Genomic DNA, 14285 nt, shown 5'->3' with positions numbered 1-14285 from the left:
GGGGCCAGGCCTCTTGGTTTCTATTCTAATGCTTCTGATAGGCAACCAGCATTTTCCTAACTTAAATGTGTGTGCCAGTCACCCAGAATTAGATGCAAAATTTGACTCAGTGGGTCTGGGTTGGGGCCTGAGATTCTGCATTTCTCACAAGCTCCCAGGAGGTGCTGATGCTGTTTGCTGTTGGGTCAGACTTTGAGAAGCAAGACACCAGCACACCCTTCTGATTATTAGACCCCCCTTGCATTTAATATTTCAGTCATTTTTTCTTCTCCTTTTTCTTGATTACATACTAAAAAGTCAATGTGGCAATTGAATTAACTGGATTTTAGAATAGAATTTTCACGAATAAAAATTTGTTTTCATAAACAGGTACATCTATATATATCAAAGCCTAAGCAACCATCCAACCACTCAACTGGTAGCTATGATGAGCACTGACCACCTGGGGGTAGACGCACAGGCATGGAAATATGGAACAAACTGATGAATCTCAGAGGGAAGGGGGAGGGGGGAAGGTGGGAAGAGATTAACCAAAGATCTTATATGCATGCTAGAGGCCCAGTGCAGGGAGGGGAGGGTGTGGGGGAGGAGGAGCAAAACTGGCAGTCCGACATCCCCCAAGGGGTCCCGGATTGTGAGAGGGTACAAGCCAGGCAGAAGGACCCCACTGGTGCACGAATCCGTGCACTGGGCCTCTATTAATCAAATAAAAGAACAGCAATAAAGAGTCTTATTAAAAATTATTTGGAAAATATTTTACCTTCACAGTTGAGCCTGTCACTACTTAGCTCATATCCTTGATTACACTGACAGATGAATGAACCAAGAATGTTGTAACATTGCTGAGCACATTGATTGCTGGCATCACATTCATTTATGTCTGAAAGGAAAAGTTATATGAATTTATATATCTGTGTCTTTAAACATATCCTTGCTCTTTGGTACCCATGTCATTTGATGATAAGTGAATAATTCCCCAGGTGGATTCTTTGCCCTGCAGAAGCTCATTGGAGAACATCCATTCAGGTTTCATATTTGTTGGAACAACTTCGAGCATCTGTTGTATACTTCTTTTAGAAATAACAATTTTTTTTTTTCTGGGAATGACAGTTATTTTGGGGTTTGATGAATCTTTCCAAAAGAATTTAATGATTCTAATAAATATACATTCCAGTATCTATTTTCTTTTATTGTTGTTCAGATGCAAAATGCCAAGTCTATAAATAATTGATATACTAGTAAGACATTCGTACTGATATGGTCTCTCAGCATGCTGTAGTGAAGATTTATCTGTGCTATTTATTATTTTTTAAATGGGTTCTGTTAAATTCCATTACAATTATAACATAAGCCTTTGAGACTCATATAGAGTTTTGCAATGCTCTAAAGCACTGAAAATATTGTGAAAAAGGCATTTTTTCTGCACTAGATTCTTTCCATGTCATGTCAATCTTAAAATTGTGTGCCATGACATTGCATTCTGAAGGGGGAGAAGAAGCATATAAAAATCAAATGCGCTTTCAGTGGAAAGTTTATGTACTCAAACTTGCAGTAACCCCGTTGGCACCTTCAGCTTTTATATCACACATTGTTGACTAATTGGTGTGTGCATATCAATGGATCTGTATTTTCTTTTTATACACCCACGGTGGAGAACTAAAACCAAGGTTAACAAAGTTTTCCATTCACATCTTGATGTATTTTAAGAAGCAGATTGATTACTGTCTTTTCAGCTTTATTCAGGGAAGTTGATGGAAACCAGTTCACTCAATAACATAGAAAACTAGAAATACTGCAATGTGGCATGAGGTTTTTTTTTTTTTTTTTTTTTTTTTTGAAGACAGAAGTTAGTCAGGATGGGGGGTTCTCAAAAGGCTTACCCACGCAGGTATAGTTGTTGGCTGCCAGCTGAAACCCAGGACTGCACTGGCAATAAAATGATCCTGGAGTGTTCACACATCTTTGGTGGCAATATGGAGGCATGGTGCATTCATCTATATCTAGGTTACCAGACACACACGAAGAAAACTATATTATTGAATATCCACAGCTGTTTGCTCTCAAGTTCTCAGAAAAACATTACCTAGAAAAACTACCTAGAGAAGACATTTTAAAAGTGATTATTATTATTATTATTATTATTATTATTATTTTTAATTAGGGTAATATACTTTGGTCTGCAATCTGCAGTTAAATGAGATGTTCAGAACAAAGACTTCATAAACCTGGCTGGCTGGTTTGAGAGTAAAAGAGAGAAAAGTAAGACTATTTCATATATATATATGTATATATCAGTTTGAGGATCTAAAGCTTATTTCTAATGACAGAACTAAAAAAGAACTATCGAAGACTCGAGTGATGCACATAAAACAATGGGAAAGAAGGGGTAGACTGCTGTTTAGTTGGTGACTTTGGTGAAGTAATTTAAAGGTTCAGTATCTTGGTTTTTCTTTTGTAAAATGTGGATAGTAATGCTTACTATGTGTATCTTATGATGTTTCTGTGAGAATCAAATGAAAGAACATGGTGGAAGGAATATGGTGCTAACCAAAAGTGCCCTTCTGACACATTGATGAAGCGTTCCAGCCCGTGTCCTTCTCATATAAATATTTCCAACTATAAAGTGCTCAATTGAGAACTTGCAGAGTAGGATTAGTATCTTAGAAGCATAATAAAATTTCATTGACTCATGGCTCTACACTTTGTGACAACTCCAACATGGCATATGTAATTTAAAATAACAATTATGAATGCACAATTTAAGACTATGTAGTGATACTATCTTATGGTAAGAAAAAAGCAAAACCAAAACTTTATGCTGAGCTCTTCTGGTACTTTAATAACAAATAGTGTGGAAGGCATTGTGCTCAAGTGGCCTCAGAGTAATCTGAGTTTGAGTCTTCTGGCAATTACTAGCTTGGTGTTAATCTCTTGGAGTTCCAATTTCCTCCTCTGTAAGAAATAGTATAACATTGTGGTAGAACTGTTGGAAGGATTACATGACACAATGTAGGCAAAACTTCCTTACACAAAACAGGTATAAACAAATGGAGCTATTATTGATAAGTTGCAAAATCTATTTGATTTAGTTTGAGTATTGAAACAAATGATAATGATATGCACATGTTTTCCCCCATCATTATTTTTTTAAATTAAATCTTTATTGTTCAGATTATTACATCTGTTCCTCTTTTTTCCCCCCATAACTCCCCTCCTCCCAGTTCCCGCCCCACCCTCCGCCCTCACTCCCCACCCACTGTCCTCATCCATAGGTGCATGATTTTTGTCCAGTCTCTTCCCGCATCTCCCACACCCCTTTCCCCCCCAAGAATACTCAGTCCATTCCCTTTCTATGTCCCTGATTCTATTATGATTACCAGATTATTTATTCACTTGATTCTTAGATTCACTTGTTGATAGATGCATGTTTGTTGTTCATAATTTGTATCTTTACCTTTTTCTTCTTCTTCCTCTTCTTAAAGGATACCTTTCAGCATTTCATATAATACTGGTTTGGTGGTGATGAACTCCTTTAGCTTTTCCTTATCTGTGAAGTTCTTTATCTGACCTTCAGTTCTGAATGATAGCTTTGCTGGATAAAGTAATCTTGGTTGTAGGTTCTTGGTATTCATCACTTTGAATATTTCTTGCCACTCCCTTCTGGCCTGCAAAGTTTCTGTTGAGAAATCAGCTGACAGTTGTATGGGTAGTCCCTTGTAGGTAACTGAGTTTCTTTCTCTTGCTGCTTTTAAGATTCTCTCTTTGTCTTTTGCTCTTGGCATTTTAATTATGATGTGTCTTGGTGTGGTCCTCTTTGGATTGCTTTTGTTTGGGGTTCTCCGTGCTCCCTGGACTTGTAAGTCTATTTCTTTCACCAGGTGGGGGAAGTTTTCTGTCATTATTTCTTCAAATAGGTTTTCAATATCTTGCTGTCTCTCATCTTCTGGCACCCCTATAATTCTGATGTTGGTACCCTTGAAGCTGTCCCAGAGGCTCCTTACACTATCTTCGTATTTTCGGATTCTTTTTTCATTTTGCTTTTCCAGTTGGGTGTTTTTTGCTTCTTCGCATTTCGAATCTTTGACTTGATTCTTGCGCTCCTCTGGTCTGCTGTTGTGTGTCTGTATAATATTCTTTATTTCAGTCAGTGTATGCTTAATTTCTAGTTGGTTCTTTATCACAACATCGAGGGTCTCATTAGATTTCTTGAGGATCTCACTACATTTATCGGCGGCTTCTTGACAGTTCTTGAGAGACCTTAAAAGTGTGGTTTTGAGGTCTATATCTTCCATTTCTGACACTTGCGTCCTGTTTCTTTGTCTCCGCATTTTTTTATCTTTTCTTGGTGCATCCCCTAGTGGTCTTTGTGCGCAGTCTTGTTGTAGTTAAGCCTTGATTGTTGTCGGCAATACCGGGGGTGATTTGACCTCCAGGCTAACTGGCTATGAGAGTCCGCTGTGTCTGCAGTGGGAGAGCTTCTGTGCTGGATCTCTAGGGCGGTGCTAATCTAGTGTTTGCCTGAGGCTATCCGGCAAATGGCTCTGCGCAGGGCTTGGGCAGGGCGGGTCCCCGGGGATCTACAGGGCTGGCGGAGCAAGCAGTTATGGCTGCTCTCAGTTCCGTTCCTAGGGGCTCTGCCTTACAGAGTCCCAGCAACCGCTGTAAACCTCGGAGAGAAAGCTGCCTTCAAGTTCCGACCGAAGCCAGACAGTCCCGCTTCTCCCGTTTGAGTCTGGGTCCCTAGAGACTCGCCCGGATCTGGAGCTCAGAGTCTGAAACTCCCTCCCGATTGAAAACAACAACCACGCCCTCTGCTGCCAGCCCGCTCTGCGCACACTCTGCACCTTAGTATTTCACTTCAGCACTGCGCCTCCTCTGAGTCTGGGTATGATATTCTCTTTCCTCCTAGTTGTAGAATTTCCACTCAGCCAGCCTTCCTGTGGTTCTGGATGATGTCCGTTCCGTCTTTTAGTTGTTTTTTGAAGTGGTTGTTTGAGGCAGCAATCTCCGGCGTTAACCTATGCCGCCATCTTGGTTTTTCCCCCCATCATTATTTAGGTGTCTCAAATGTCACCTCAGGAAGACCATCTATGACCATCCATATAAAATAGCTTCTTCTGCATTATCTATTGTATTTCTTTGCAGCCTTTGACATGCCTTGATATTGTGTTATGTGTTTATTTGCCTCTTATCTGTCTCCGTCACTATAATACATGGTAGATAAGACCTGTCTCTTTCTCTTGAGGTGGCGATAAAGTATTTTTGTCTGTTCACTGCTATATGCTTAATACCTGGGCCTGGCAATAGTAGGCACTTAATAAACATTAGTTGAATGAATGGAAACATCATACCAACTCAGAGCAATTTTATCATAGTTCTTCCTAGTACCCAGTATTATACTCAGGTGCTAGTCTCAATAGCTATTTGTATAAATGGTACTTTCTAATAGCTCCACAAGGGCTGTGATTCTGTACAATATGTTTGTTCACCATGATGTACCAGCACCAAGTACAGTTCCTGGCACACAATCAGCCCTCAAAAAATATTTGATGAATAAATGATGTGTGTCTTTACAACCAGTAAACACTCATCAAACCATTGTTATTTGCTAGCATTGTGTTTAATGCTGCAGGTTTATAATGATGATCAACATACATATGTTCTATCCCTATTTACTATGGAAGGTGGGCATGAAAACAGATTACTGCATGAATAAAATAAAAAATAGAAAGTTGCATAAGGGACAGAAGGAACACTGGGCTACTCAAAGTGTGGCCTGCTGACCACTGCTGGTCCATGGACTATTTGGACCAGACTGTAACAGATAAGTATAGAAAATGAGAGTAGTTGTTTAGGAATAGCAATTTGATGTTACCACATCATTACTGTAGTTTGTAGAAAAATTAATCTGCAACAGATAGAAAATTTACAAAATGGATCCATCAAAATTTGAGAAATAATAGTATAAAGGAGGGAGTGACTAATTATATTGGGGTAGATCATGGACAATTTCCCAGAGGAAATTACTGAGCTGGGATTTGAGAGTTAAACAGGAGTTTTCCAGGAGTGCATGTTCCTGGTGCTGAAAGAGCTTATGTAAAGGCACCAAAATGTGACTCTATGTGATGTATTGTATTGTGGGGAATTATAAGTAGTAGGGTAAAGTTGGAGTGGTTTTGTTTTTTTTTGGTGGCAGAGAGGTGTTCAGAGCTGGGCAAGGATCAGGTTAAGGAAGACCTTATATGCTCTGTTTAGGAATGTAGAATTTGTTCTATGGGTGGGAGAAATGCCACATGATTAGATTGAATTCTTATCATCTCATAAGAGCTATAACCATATGTTCCATTCTCTTTGGTTCTTCCCACAGTAGTTTGGGTTAGTTCTTTTTCTGTACTTTTTATACTATTAATTGTTTATTTTCCTGACTAAAACAGTGGGCAAAACTTTGGTGTCTGTCAAGTTTTCCACACAATCTTCTCCTAAATCACAGCTTCAGTCACTGCAAACCCTGGGCCTTCCTCGGAGGCTGGCAGTAACTCCAGCGTCTAGGAGCAGCCCATGGCAGGCAGAACTCCACTGGGGCCCATGAGGAGCTCAGTGTTGACATCTTGACATCAACAGCTCACATTTTTTGGAGAAAATGGATACTGGTTGTCAGTCCCCACGTCCCGATCCTCTGTTTCTAAGAGAAAATAAGGACTCTTCACTTTTCTGGGAAGAGATGGTACGTAAATCAATGGACAGAGGTGGTCAATTAATGAGTTTCATGCCTCACATACAAGCCCAGACACTAGTTTATCTCTTATTTGCCAGTCAGCTTCCCCATACTGTGTTTTCAAAAAAGGTGTCTAGGGCATCTCCGTGGTGAGCACTCTTCAGGGACTAAGAAGACAGCAGTAACACAAACCAGACCTGCCCCTGCCTGGAGGGAGCTCAAGTAGAACTCTCAAGTAGAGGTACATGCTGCACTTGGCTTTGCATTCCTAGCACTGCACCTGCAGCATGAAGAATGTTTAGTATGTGAACTCATTGAATAATGATAGCACACAGCTATTCAGTCCAAGACCAGGCACTATTCTAAGCATCCCCACACATGAGCTTCTGAAACAGGGACTAGTATTATCTCTATAGTACACAGTGAAAAAGTGAGATAGAGAATGTCAGCAACTCACCCAAGTCCTCAATGTGAGTTAAGGGTGATGACGGGGTTTGAACCTCGCCATCTGCCTTATAAACTATGAAACCAGTGAATGAAGCCTGTATCATTAGTGTTTAAGTGCTATGGTCCCCAAATAGATAATTTAAAATTATTTCTCAGTTGCTTTTATGGTCTCATTCACACTCCAAATTTCTGCTTTTGCTTAGTCTAACATATAACCAACACTTTGATAGCCAGAATATGCTAAACTTGCAAGGCTAGTTCGTTCTTGAATGTGGAAAATGGATTGGCATTCAATGAAAGAATAAACAGTTGTTGGCTATCATTCTCCAAATAAATACAAGTGCTTTGTTTTGAATGCCTGAGGTTTAACAATTATGATGCTCAAGACAGGATTTTGCTTACTGCACTGTTGTACTTACCCACACACTGCTCTCCTCGCTTCTGATAGCCTGGAGGGCACTGACAGGCGAAAGAGCCACGTAAATTGATGCACACTTGGTCGGCTCTACAGTTGTGCGTCCCTGCAGTGCACTCATCTATATCTGTTAAAGACACGCAACATAGAAAGGGTTTGAGTAGATTGTGACGATGTTAATATTTCCTCCACGTTGTTATAATACTTTTCCTAAATAAACTGAGTTTTTACTTTATTCTTAAAATATTACTCTGCAATATTGTTATATTGGAAATGTTTAAAATGATAAAGTATTTTTAGTGTTCAGAAAATAATGTGGGCCCTGGCCGGGTGGCTCACTTGCTTGGAGAGTTGTCCGGTACACCAGAAGGTGGCAGGTTTTGATTCCTGGTCAGGGCACATACCAAGGTTGCAGGTTCAATTCCTGGGGAGTCTATGGGAGGCAACTGATTTCTCTCTTACATCAATGTTCTTCTCTCTCCCTTCCTCTCTCTAAACTCAATAGAATAAAAAAATAATTTCATAGATGCCAATGTGTACCATTCAGATATAAGAAATGTTAACGTTTTGCTCTGCTTGCCTTAGCTCACTTTATTTTGTTAAGAAATGAAACAGCCCTAGCAGGTTTGGCTTGGTGAATAGAGCGTCGGCCTACAGACTGAAGGGTCCCAAGTTCGATTGGGGTCAAGGGCACATGCCTGGGTTGCGGGCTCCATGCCTAGTAGGGGGTGCGCAGGAGGCAGCCGATCAATGATTCTCTCTCATCATTGATGTTTCTATCTCTTTCTCCCTCTTCCTTCCTCTCTGAAATCAATAAAATTATATTTTTTAAAAAAAGAAATGAAATATATCAGATATATCTAAAGCCTTACTCCATCCTCATACCTTTACCCACCCACCTACCACTGTCTTGGAGTAGGCGTGAATCCTTCCCCAAGATGTTTTTATACTTTTAGTATACAGTTATGCACCCATTAGAATATATAGTATTGTTTTGTGTTTTAAAATGTAAGTAAATTATATGATACTGTTTTTCCACCCAACATACTGCCTTTGAAATAATTTCTATTGACAAATCTCTAAAAATCTGCCAAATAAAAGGGTATAAATCAAACTTTAATATTGTGCATTCCCTGTTGCTGTTTGTGTGTGTGTGTTCAAACTTTAGAAAGAAAGGATTTAATTTGGTCATATTTCTTTAGGAGAGATTGGCTGGTGTAGTGTAAAATACATATTTTCCCAAAACAGTTCAGTTCTGGAACAATATAGTAAAGGTGACTTAAGTAATAGGTAGGTTAAAGTTTTAGAAAAGTAAAAAATGCTCAGTCATAGTATAATAAACATGTTACAATAAATTTCTGTGGGATCAAAATATGATGTGAATCTGTGTGTGTACATAATATAAAAGTGATTTTGGCATCTTTTAACAAGTTAAGACTCTAAGTATCTTTTGTTAAGACTGTAAGTATCATTCCAAAAAATATAGCCTTATAATTCCTTGATGACAAATTTAGTATAAAAACTGCAACAAGCTTGGGTCTTAGAACATCACTGTGGTAGACCCAGGGTGGTGCTTTGGGCTAAGAATCAATAATAAAAAAAAATGAGCCATCAGTTAGAATTTATTCTTCAATTCCTGCCCTTCCCTTTAAGAAGCTCAGAATATTGCCAATTCATCTTTCTAATATTTCCAAGGAGATTTACTGCACTTACAGTACCCAGTGTAATAATGTAGGAAGTTCTGGTTATAAGAGGGTGGGTTGTCCTCAGATATGGGCTTAAATTAGCTGGGTGTGGAAATGATGATACGGGAGATTCCAAAAGAATGAGGGAGGGGAGATGAAAAATACTCAAGGGATATATGGCGGTTATTGGATAATAATCTACTAAAGCATCTACTTACATAGTTCTTTGTACCTGGTTTTAAAATTTTGGTGAATTTATTTTTGTTATTATTTTTTATTTTTATTTTGAAATGTATTATTATTATTTTCAAATCACTATCCTTTTTGGGTACTATGCAAAAGTGCAGCAATCTTGCTTTGAAATTATCTGTTCTTTTTTGTGTATTTTATTATTTTCTCATATGCACGTGATGAAAACATTTCTACTGAGGTTTCTTCAGAGCTTTATGACTTGCTAATGCAGTAATGACAACAGAATTCCTATTGTTTTATGTCAAGAACATTTGACAGCATTTGCAGTGATAACAGCCCTGAGAGATACTGCAATGTGATATTCAGTTGTGGCAGGTTTCCTCAGTACATGCTGGCAGAAGATCAAGGACTGGCTGGCTGCTGCATTTTCTAAAGGAGGCCTCACCAGTGACCAAGTCTTCTCTCTGCAAACTGCCTCCACACCATTATACTTCTGATGTCCTACAATTTCTTTCCTACTTTCTTGTCATTCAGTTCTGTCTCTTCGATAAATAGGGTAACATTTCTAGTGGAATTAATATATCATTAAGTAGATTTTAAACATAAGAACTGTGCCCCATGGACCTACTTTTTCTTAAGGACAGGCCCATTTACATCTGAGAAGGATCTATATTATAAAAGGCCAGTGGCCATAACGCTGTAATGACCAAACGACCGGTCACCAGGAGGTGCATTGATGGGTCTTGCAGTGCGGCGGGGGTCTGGGTCCTGCCGGCACAGCAGGTCTGGGTCTCGTGCAATTTCATGCACTGAGCCTCTAGTTATTTAAAAAAAATTGGGTGCATTAAAGTAATTTAATAAAAACAAACAAACAAAAAACAAGTAAAATACCACTGCCTCCTCTCCATTTTTTTCCTTTCTCTATCAAACAAACAAAACAGCAGTAGGACTCAGCTCACCTAGCATTGACTACTAATATTTTTAATACATATTTACATGGATTCACTTTTAATTTAATTCTTTCAGAGGAGAAACTTTCTGAAATTTGATAAAATGCAGCTGTATGAGATTCCCTTTGTGACATTATTCCCAAAGAGTTGAATGCACGCTTCATCATACACCTTGAGCTGCATCTGCTAGTACATGATCTGACTACATTTTCATTTATGGCTTCTCTGACTCGAGTTTAGAATATTTATCCTCTCCTTTGCTCTTAGCAGGTTATCTAATACTGAGAGAGAGAGAGAGAGAGAGAGAGAGAGAGAGAGAGACTGGATTTCTTTGAATTATCTTCAATTGTACTGCCAATTTATTGGTTTATTTAAATAAAACAATTTTATTATTTTTAAAATTGTACTTGGAAATATTGTTATGATATTCACAAACCATATAAGCCACATTAGAAAGTTATATAAGAAAATACAAAGTCATATAAGAATTTCTATACATTGTTAAGCTCTTTTATGCTTCTCTTTTCTACCTGTCTGCATTTCTATTTGTCTTAGATGTCAGAAAGTTCAATGTATAAGAAAATCACTAAAATATACATCTGTGTCAGAAACCCAAAGCAGAATATCCATCCTTGTGCAGATGTTCCAGAAGATCTGCCTCCCCCAGGTGTGATTATGAAAGCCCTCTGTGGTGAGGATGTCTGTAGTGGCAAAAGCAATATTGTATTCATAAGGAAAACTAGTAGCCCAGTGCACAAAATTCGTGCACATTAAAAGGGAATTAATTGCCCTAACTGGTTTGGCTCAGTGGATAGAGCATCAGCGTGCGGACTCAAGGGTCCCAGGTTCGATTCTGGTCAAGGGCATGTACCTTGGTTGCGGGCACATCCCCAGTGGGGAGTGTGCAGGAGGCAGCTGATCGATGTTTCTCTCTCATCGATGTTTCTAACTCTCCATCCCCCTCCCTTCCTCTCTGTAAAAAATCAATAATATATATATATATATATATATATATTTAAAAAGGGAATTAATTAGTGGAGATATTTTAATATTGCTATTTGCCCTTTCTCTATAATAGAAGTGTGAGAGATGAAAGGAAATTAGTAAAATGTATATGAAAATAATATATAAATTTATTAATAAATAAACAGTAACAAAAGGATATAACAACAGAGGCATGATATAAAAATGACAAAAACATGATATAAAAATAACAGTGGTGCAAACAATGACTGATAAAGTGATTAAACTTATTCTAATATCTCCCTGTACACTACATTAAAAGTGAAAACACTTTCAGAGTGCTTAACTAATTTCCCTTGTGATGAAGTACTTAGAACTTTACCTGTAACATCACATGTCTGCAAACTCGAGAGAAAGCAACATATAACTGGCCATGTGCAAAAACGGGTTCAGGTAGGAATATGCCTACTTTGTCTAGAGTTTGTCCTTGTGATTTATTAATAGTCATCACAAATGCTGGCACCACGGGAAACTGTCGTCGAATCAATTTAAATGGGAGGCCAGTGTCAGATGGGGACAAATTAATTCTTGGAATCATTACAACCTCTCCCTCTGCAGATCCTGTTAATACTTCAGCTTCGATAGTGTTAGGTCGTAATCTTTTGATAATAAATCTGGTACCATTACAAAGATCCCGTTTACTATTGAGATTTCTTAATAGCATGATGATTGCACCCACTTTCAATTTTAATTTATGACATGGCATTCCCGAAGGAGTAATACTATTAAGAAATTCAATGGGAAAATTTTCCTTTTCAGCATCATCTGTGGAATCAATGGAATCATCACTCAAATATGTGTGAAAATCTCCATTGAGTATACCCAAATTTTCTTCATTTAATTTTTGAACATGCTCATGTTTTGGACAAAGAATTGCATGTTTAGATATATTTTTAATATTATCTATAGCAGTGGTTCTCAACCTTGGCTAAACATTAGAATCACCTGGGAATCTTTTTAAAATCCTGATTCCTGGGCCTTATCCTCCAGAAATTGTTTCTTTGTTATGGGGTGGGGCCACAACATTAGTAACAAAGAAACAGAATTTCTGGAGGATGAGGCCTAGAAATCAGGATTTTAAAAAGATTCCCAGGTGATTCTAATGTGTAGCCAAGGTTGAGAACCACTGATCTATAAATATAGTATTTCCAAAGGTAGCTTCAATAATAGATCCATTACAAATCATTTCACTTCCACACTCTGCTCCGAGGGCAGGTTCCTGCCTGAAACTTTGCCCTGAGGGCCGGTTCCTGCCTGAAACCTCGCCTTGAGGGCTGGTTCCTGCCTGAAACCTCACCCTCCAGGAAACAGCTGGGGGAGGGCGCAGCCATTTCCAAGACGACCCTGGCAGGACTGACTTCCTTCTGGTTGGTCGCGGTTCTGGCTGTGATGTTACACCAGGGTTTTTATATAAGTAGATTACTCAGGTCAGCCATGATTTTCCTGATAACTTAAGAAGTATTCTGGGGAGAGGAGTTTTTGCTTTGTTTTTAAACTATAATTTATCCTTGACAGTTAAGCTCACTAAGTTCTTAGGCCATCAGTTAACACATTCCCTGGACCCAGGCCCTTTGAGGATAGGGTCTATGTGTTTCTTTCTCTCTGTATTTCTAGTGCCTAGTGGAATGCATGAAGAATGGTGGGTTTTCAATAAATATTTGTTTAAACATGGATGAATGAATCATGATTGCTGAAAACTGAGGTCTAGAGTTTAAGGAAAGTAGGACCAGTATTTTATCTCATGGAACTAAACATTACAAGATAGGTTAACAGGCAAGTTGTGAGAAAAACAACAGAACCAGCATGATGTCAGCAAATGGAAAAGGATGTAGAGCAAGGGGATTGAGAAGTGCAGAAGCTATGAGGAATAAGGCAGCATCAGATGAGGATGGCTACGGAAGGTTTGCCAGAAGAGATGAGTTTTGAGCAGCATTTTGAAGAAGGTGAGGTACATGGAATTGACAGAAATAGGAGGCTATTTCTAGGCAGAAGGCAGGTCACATTAGAAAACACTGACAAGACAAAAGCCATTCTCAGCATGAGAATGGCTGAGAGCTGGAGTCAGCATGGCTGGAGGGGCTGCCTGTGGGGAGTCTGGTGAAGTGCCTAGTTGAAGGTACTCATAAAATGGTAGTTCAAGAGCTCTTTCTTTCTTTACAGCAGTGTAGTATTCCATTGTGTAGATGTACCAATAGGGGAAAAAGGATTCATATGTAATACTTTAAGCCAAGCATGTTATACTCGCAGCTGAAAGGCCGCATGTTTGACATGCTTGCTTTAAACAACAAAGAATCTAAAAAAGAAAAAAAAATGGTAGTTCAAGTCGTGAGCAAAATTCAGGACCTTAAAGGTGGGATTAGAGTTTGAATTGAACACCACAAGGAACAGCTCATGTAGACATAGCCTAATGTAAACATTACCAAAGAACAAAATAATAGTGTGCTTCCTAAAATATCACAACACATAAATCAACTCACATTTCATCATCCTAATGCATTAGGAATAGCTAATGGCAATATTTGATGATTCCCTCATTTTTCAAAAATGTGCCCACGTTCTCCCTCCTAGTGATTTATAGTATTGCAGGTCCTTCTCTTGCTGATTTTGGCACCATCATTGCTTTAAATAATAGTCTGATCTTTGCTCAGCTCACACTCCTAGCCTCTTTACCATACTGACCCCCAGTCTATGCAATTGCATATTTAGTTTTCTCTCAAAGTTAATGGAGGTAACTATGTCCATGTCATTGTGGTGTCCATGAAGTCCCTGCTTAGGCCCTCATTCTCTATGTTTTTGGCTCTTTTCCTTTAGTCTGATTCATATTTCCCAAACCCCTGACTCATGCTGCTTTTTTTTCT

The 14285-nt window shown here is 38.7% G+C and overlaps 1 protein-coding gene across 3 annotated transcripts in view; it reads right to left on the bottom strand.

Moving 5' to 3' along the window:
• Positions 1 to 14285, bottom strand: part of EFEMP1 (EGF containing fibulin extracellular matrix protein 1) — a 67380-nt gene that overhangs the window by 13760 nt on the left and 39335 nt on the right. For all 3 annotated transcript variants that reach the window (XM_036334505.1, XM_036334506.1, XM_036334507.1), the window contains 3 exons: positions 7582 to 7704; positions 1881 to 2000; positions 761 to 880 (listed from right to left, as the gene is read on the bottom strand). In XM_036334505.1, the coding sequence (XP_036190398.1) occupies positions 761 to 880; positions 1881 to 2000; positions 7582 to 7704 (363 nt within the window). The remainder of the gene's footprint in view (positions 1 to 760; positions 881 to 1880; positions 2001 to 7581; positions 7705 to 14285) is intronic.

The sequence above is a fragment of the Myotis myotis genome, unplaced genomic scaffold (genome assembly GCF_014108235.1).
Source record: "Myotis myotis isolate mMyoMyo1 unplaced genomic scaffold, mMyoMyo1.p scaffold_m19_p_14, whole genome shotgun sequence".
NCBI classification, from domain to species: domain Eukaryota; kingdom Metazoa; phylum Chordata; class Mammalia; order Chiroptera; family Vespertilionidae; genus Myotis; species Myotis myotis.
The sequence above is the reverse complement of the archived record's forward strand: the minus strand, read 5'-3'. Positions and strand labels throughout refer to the sequence as shown.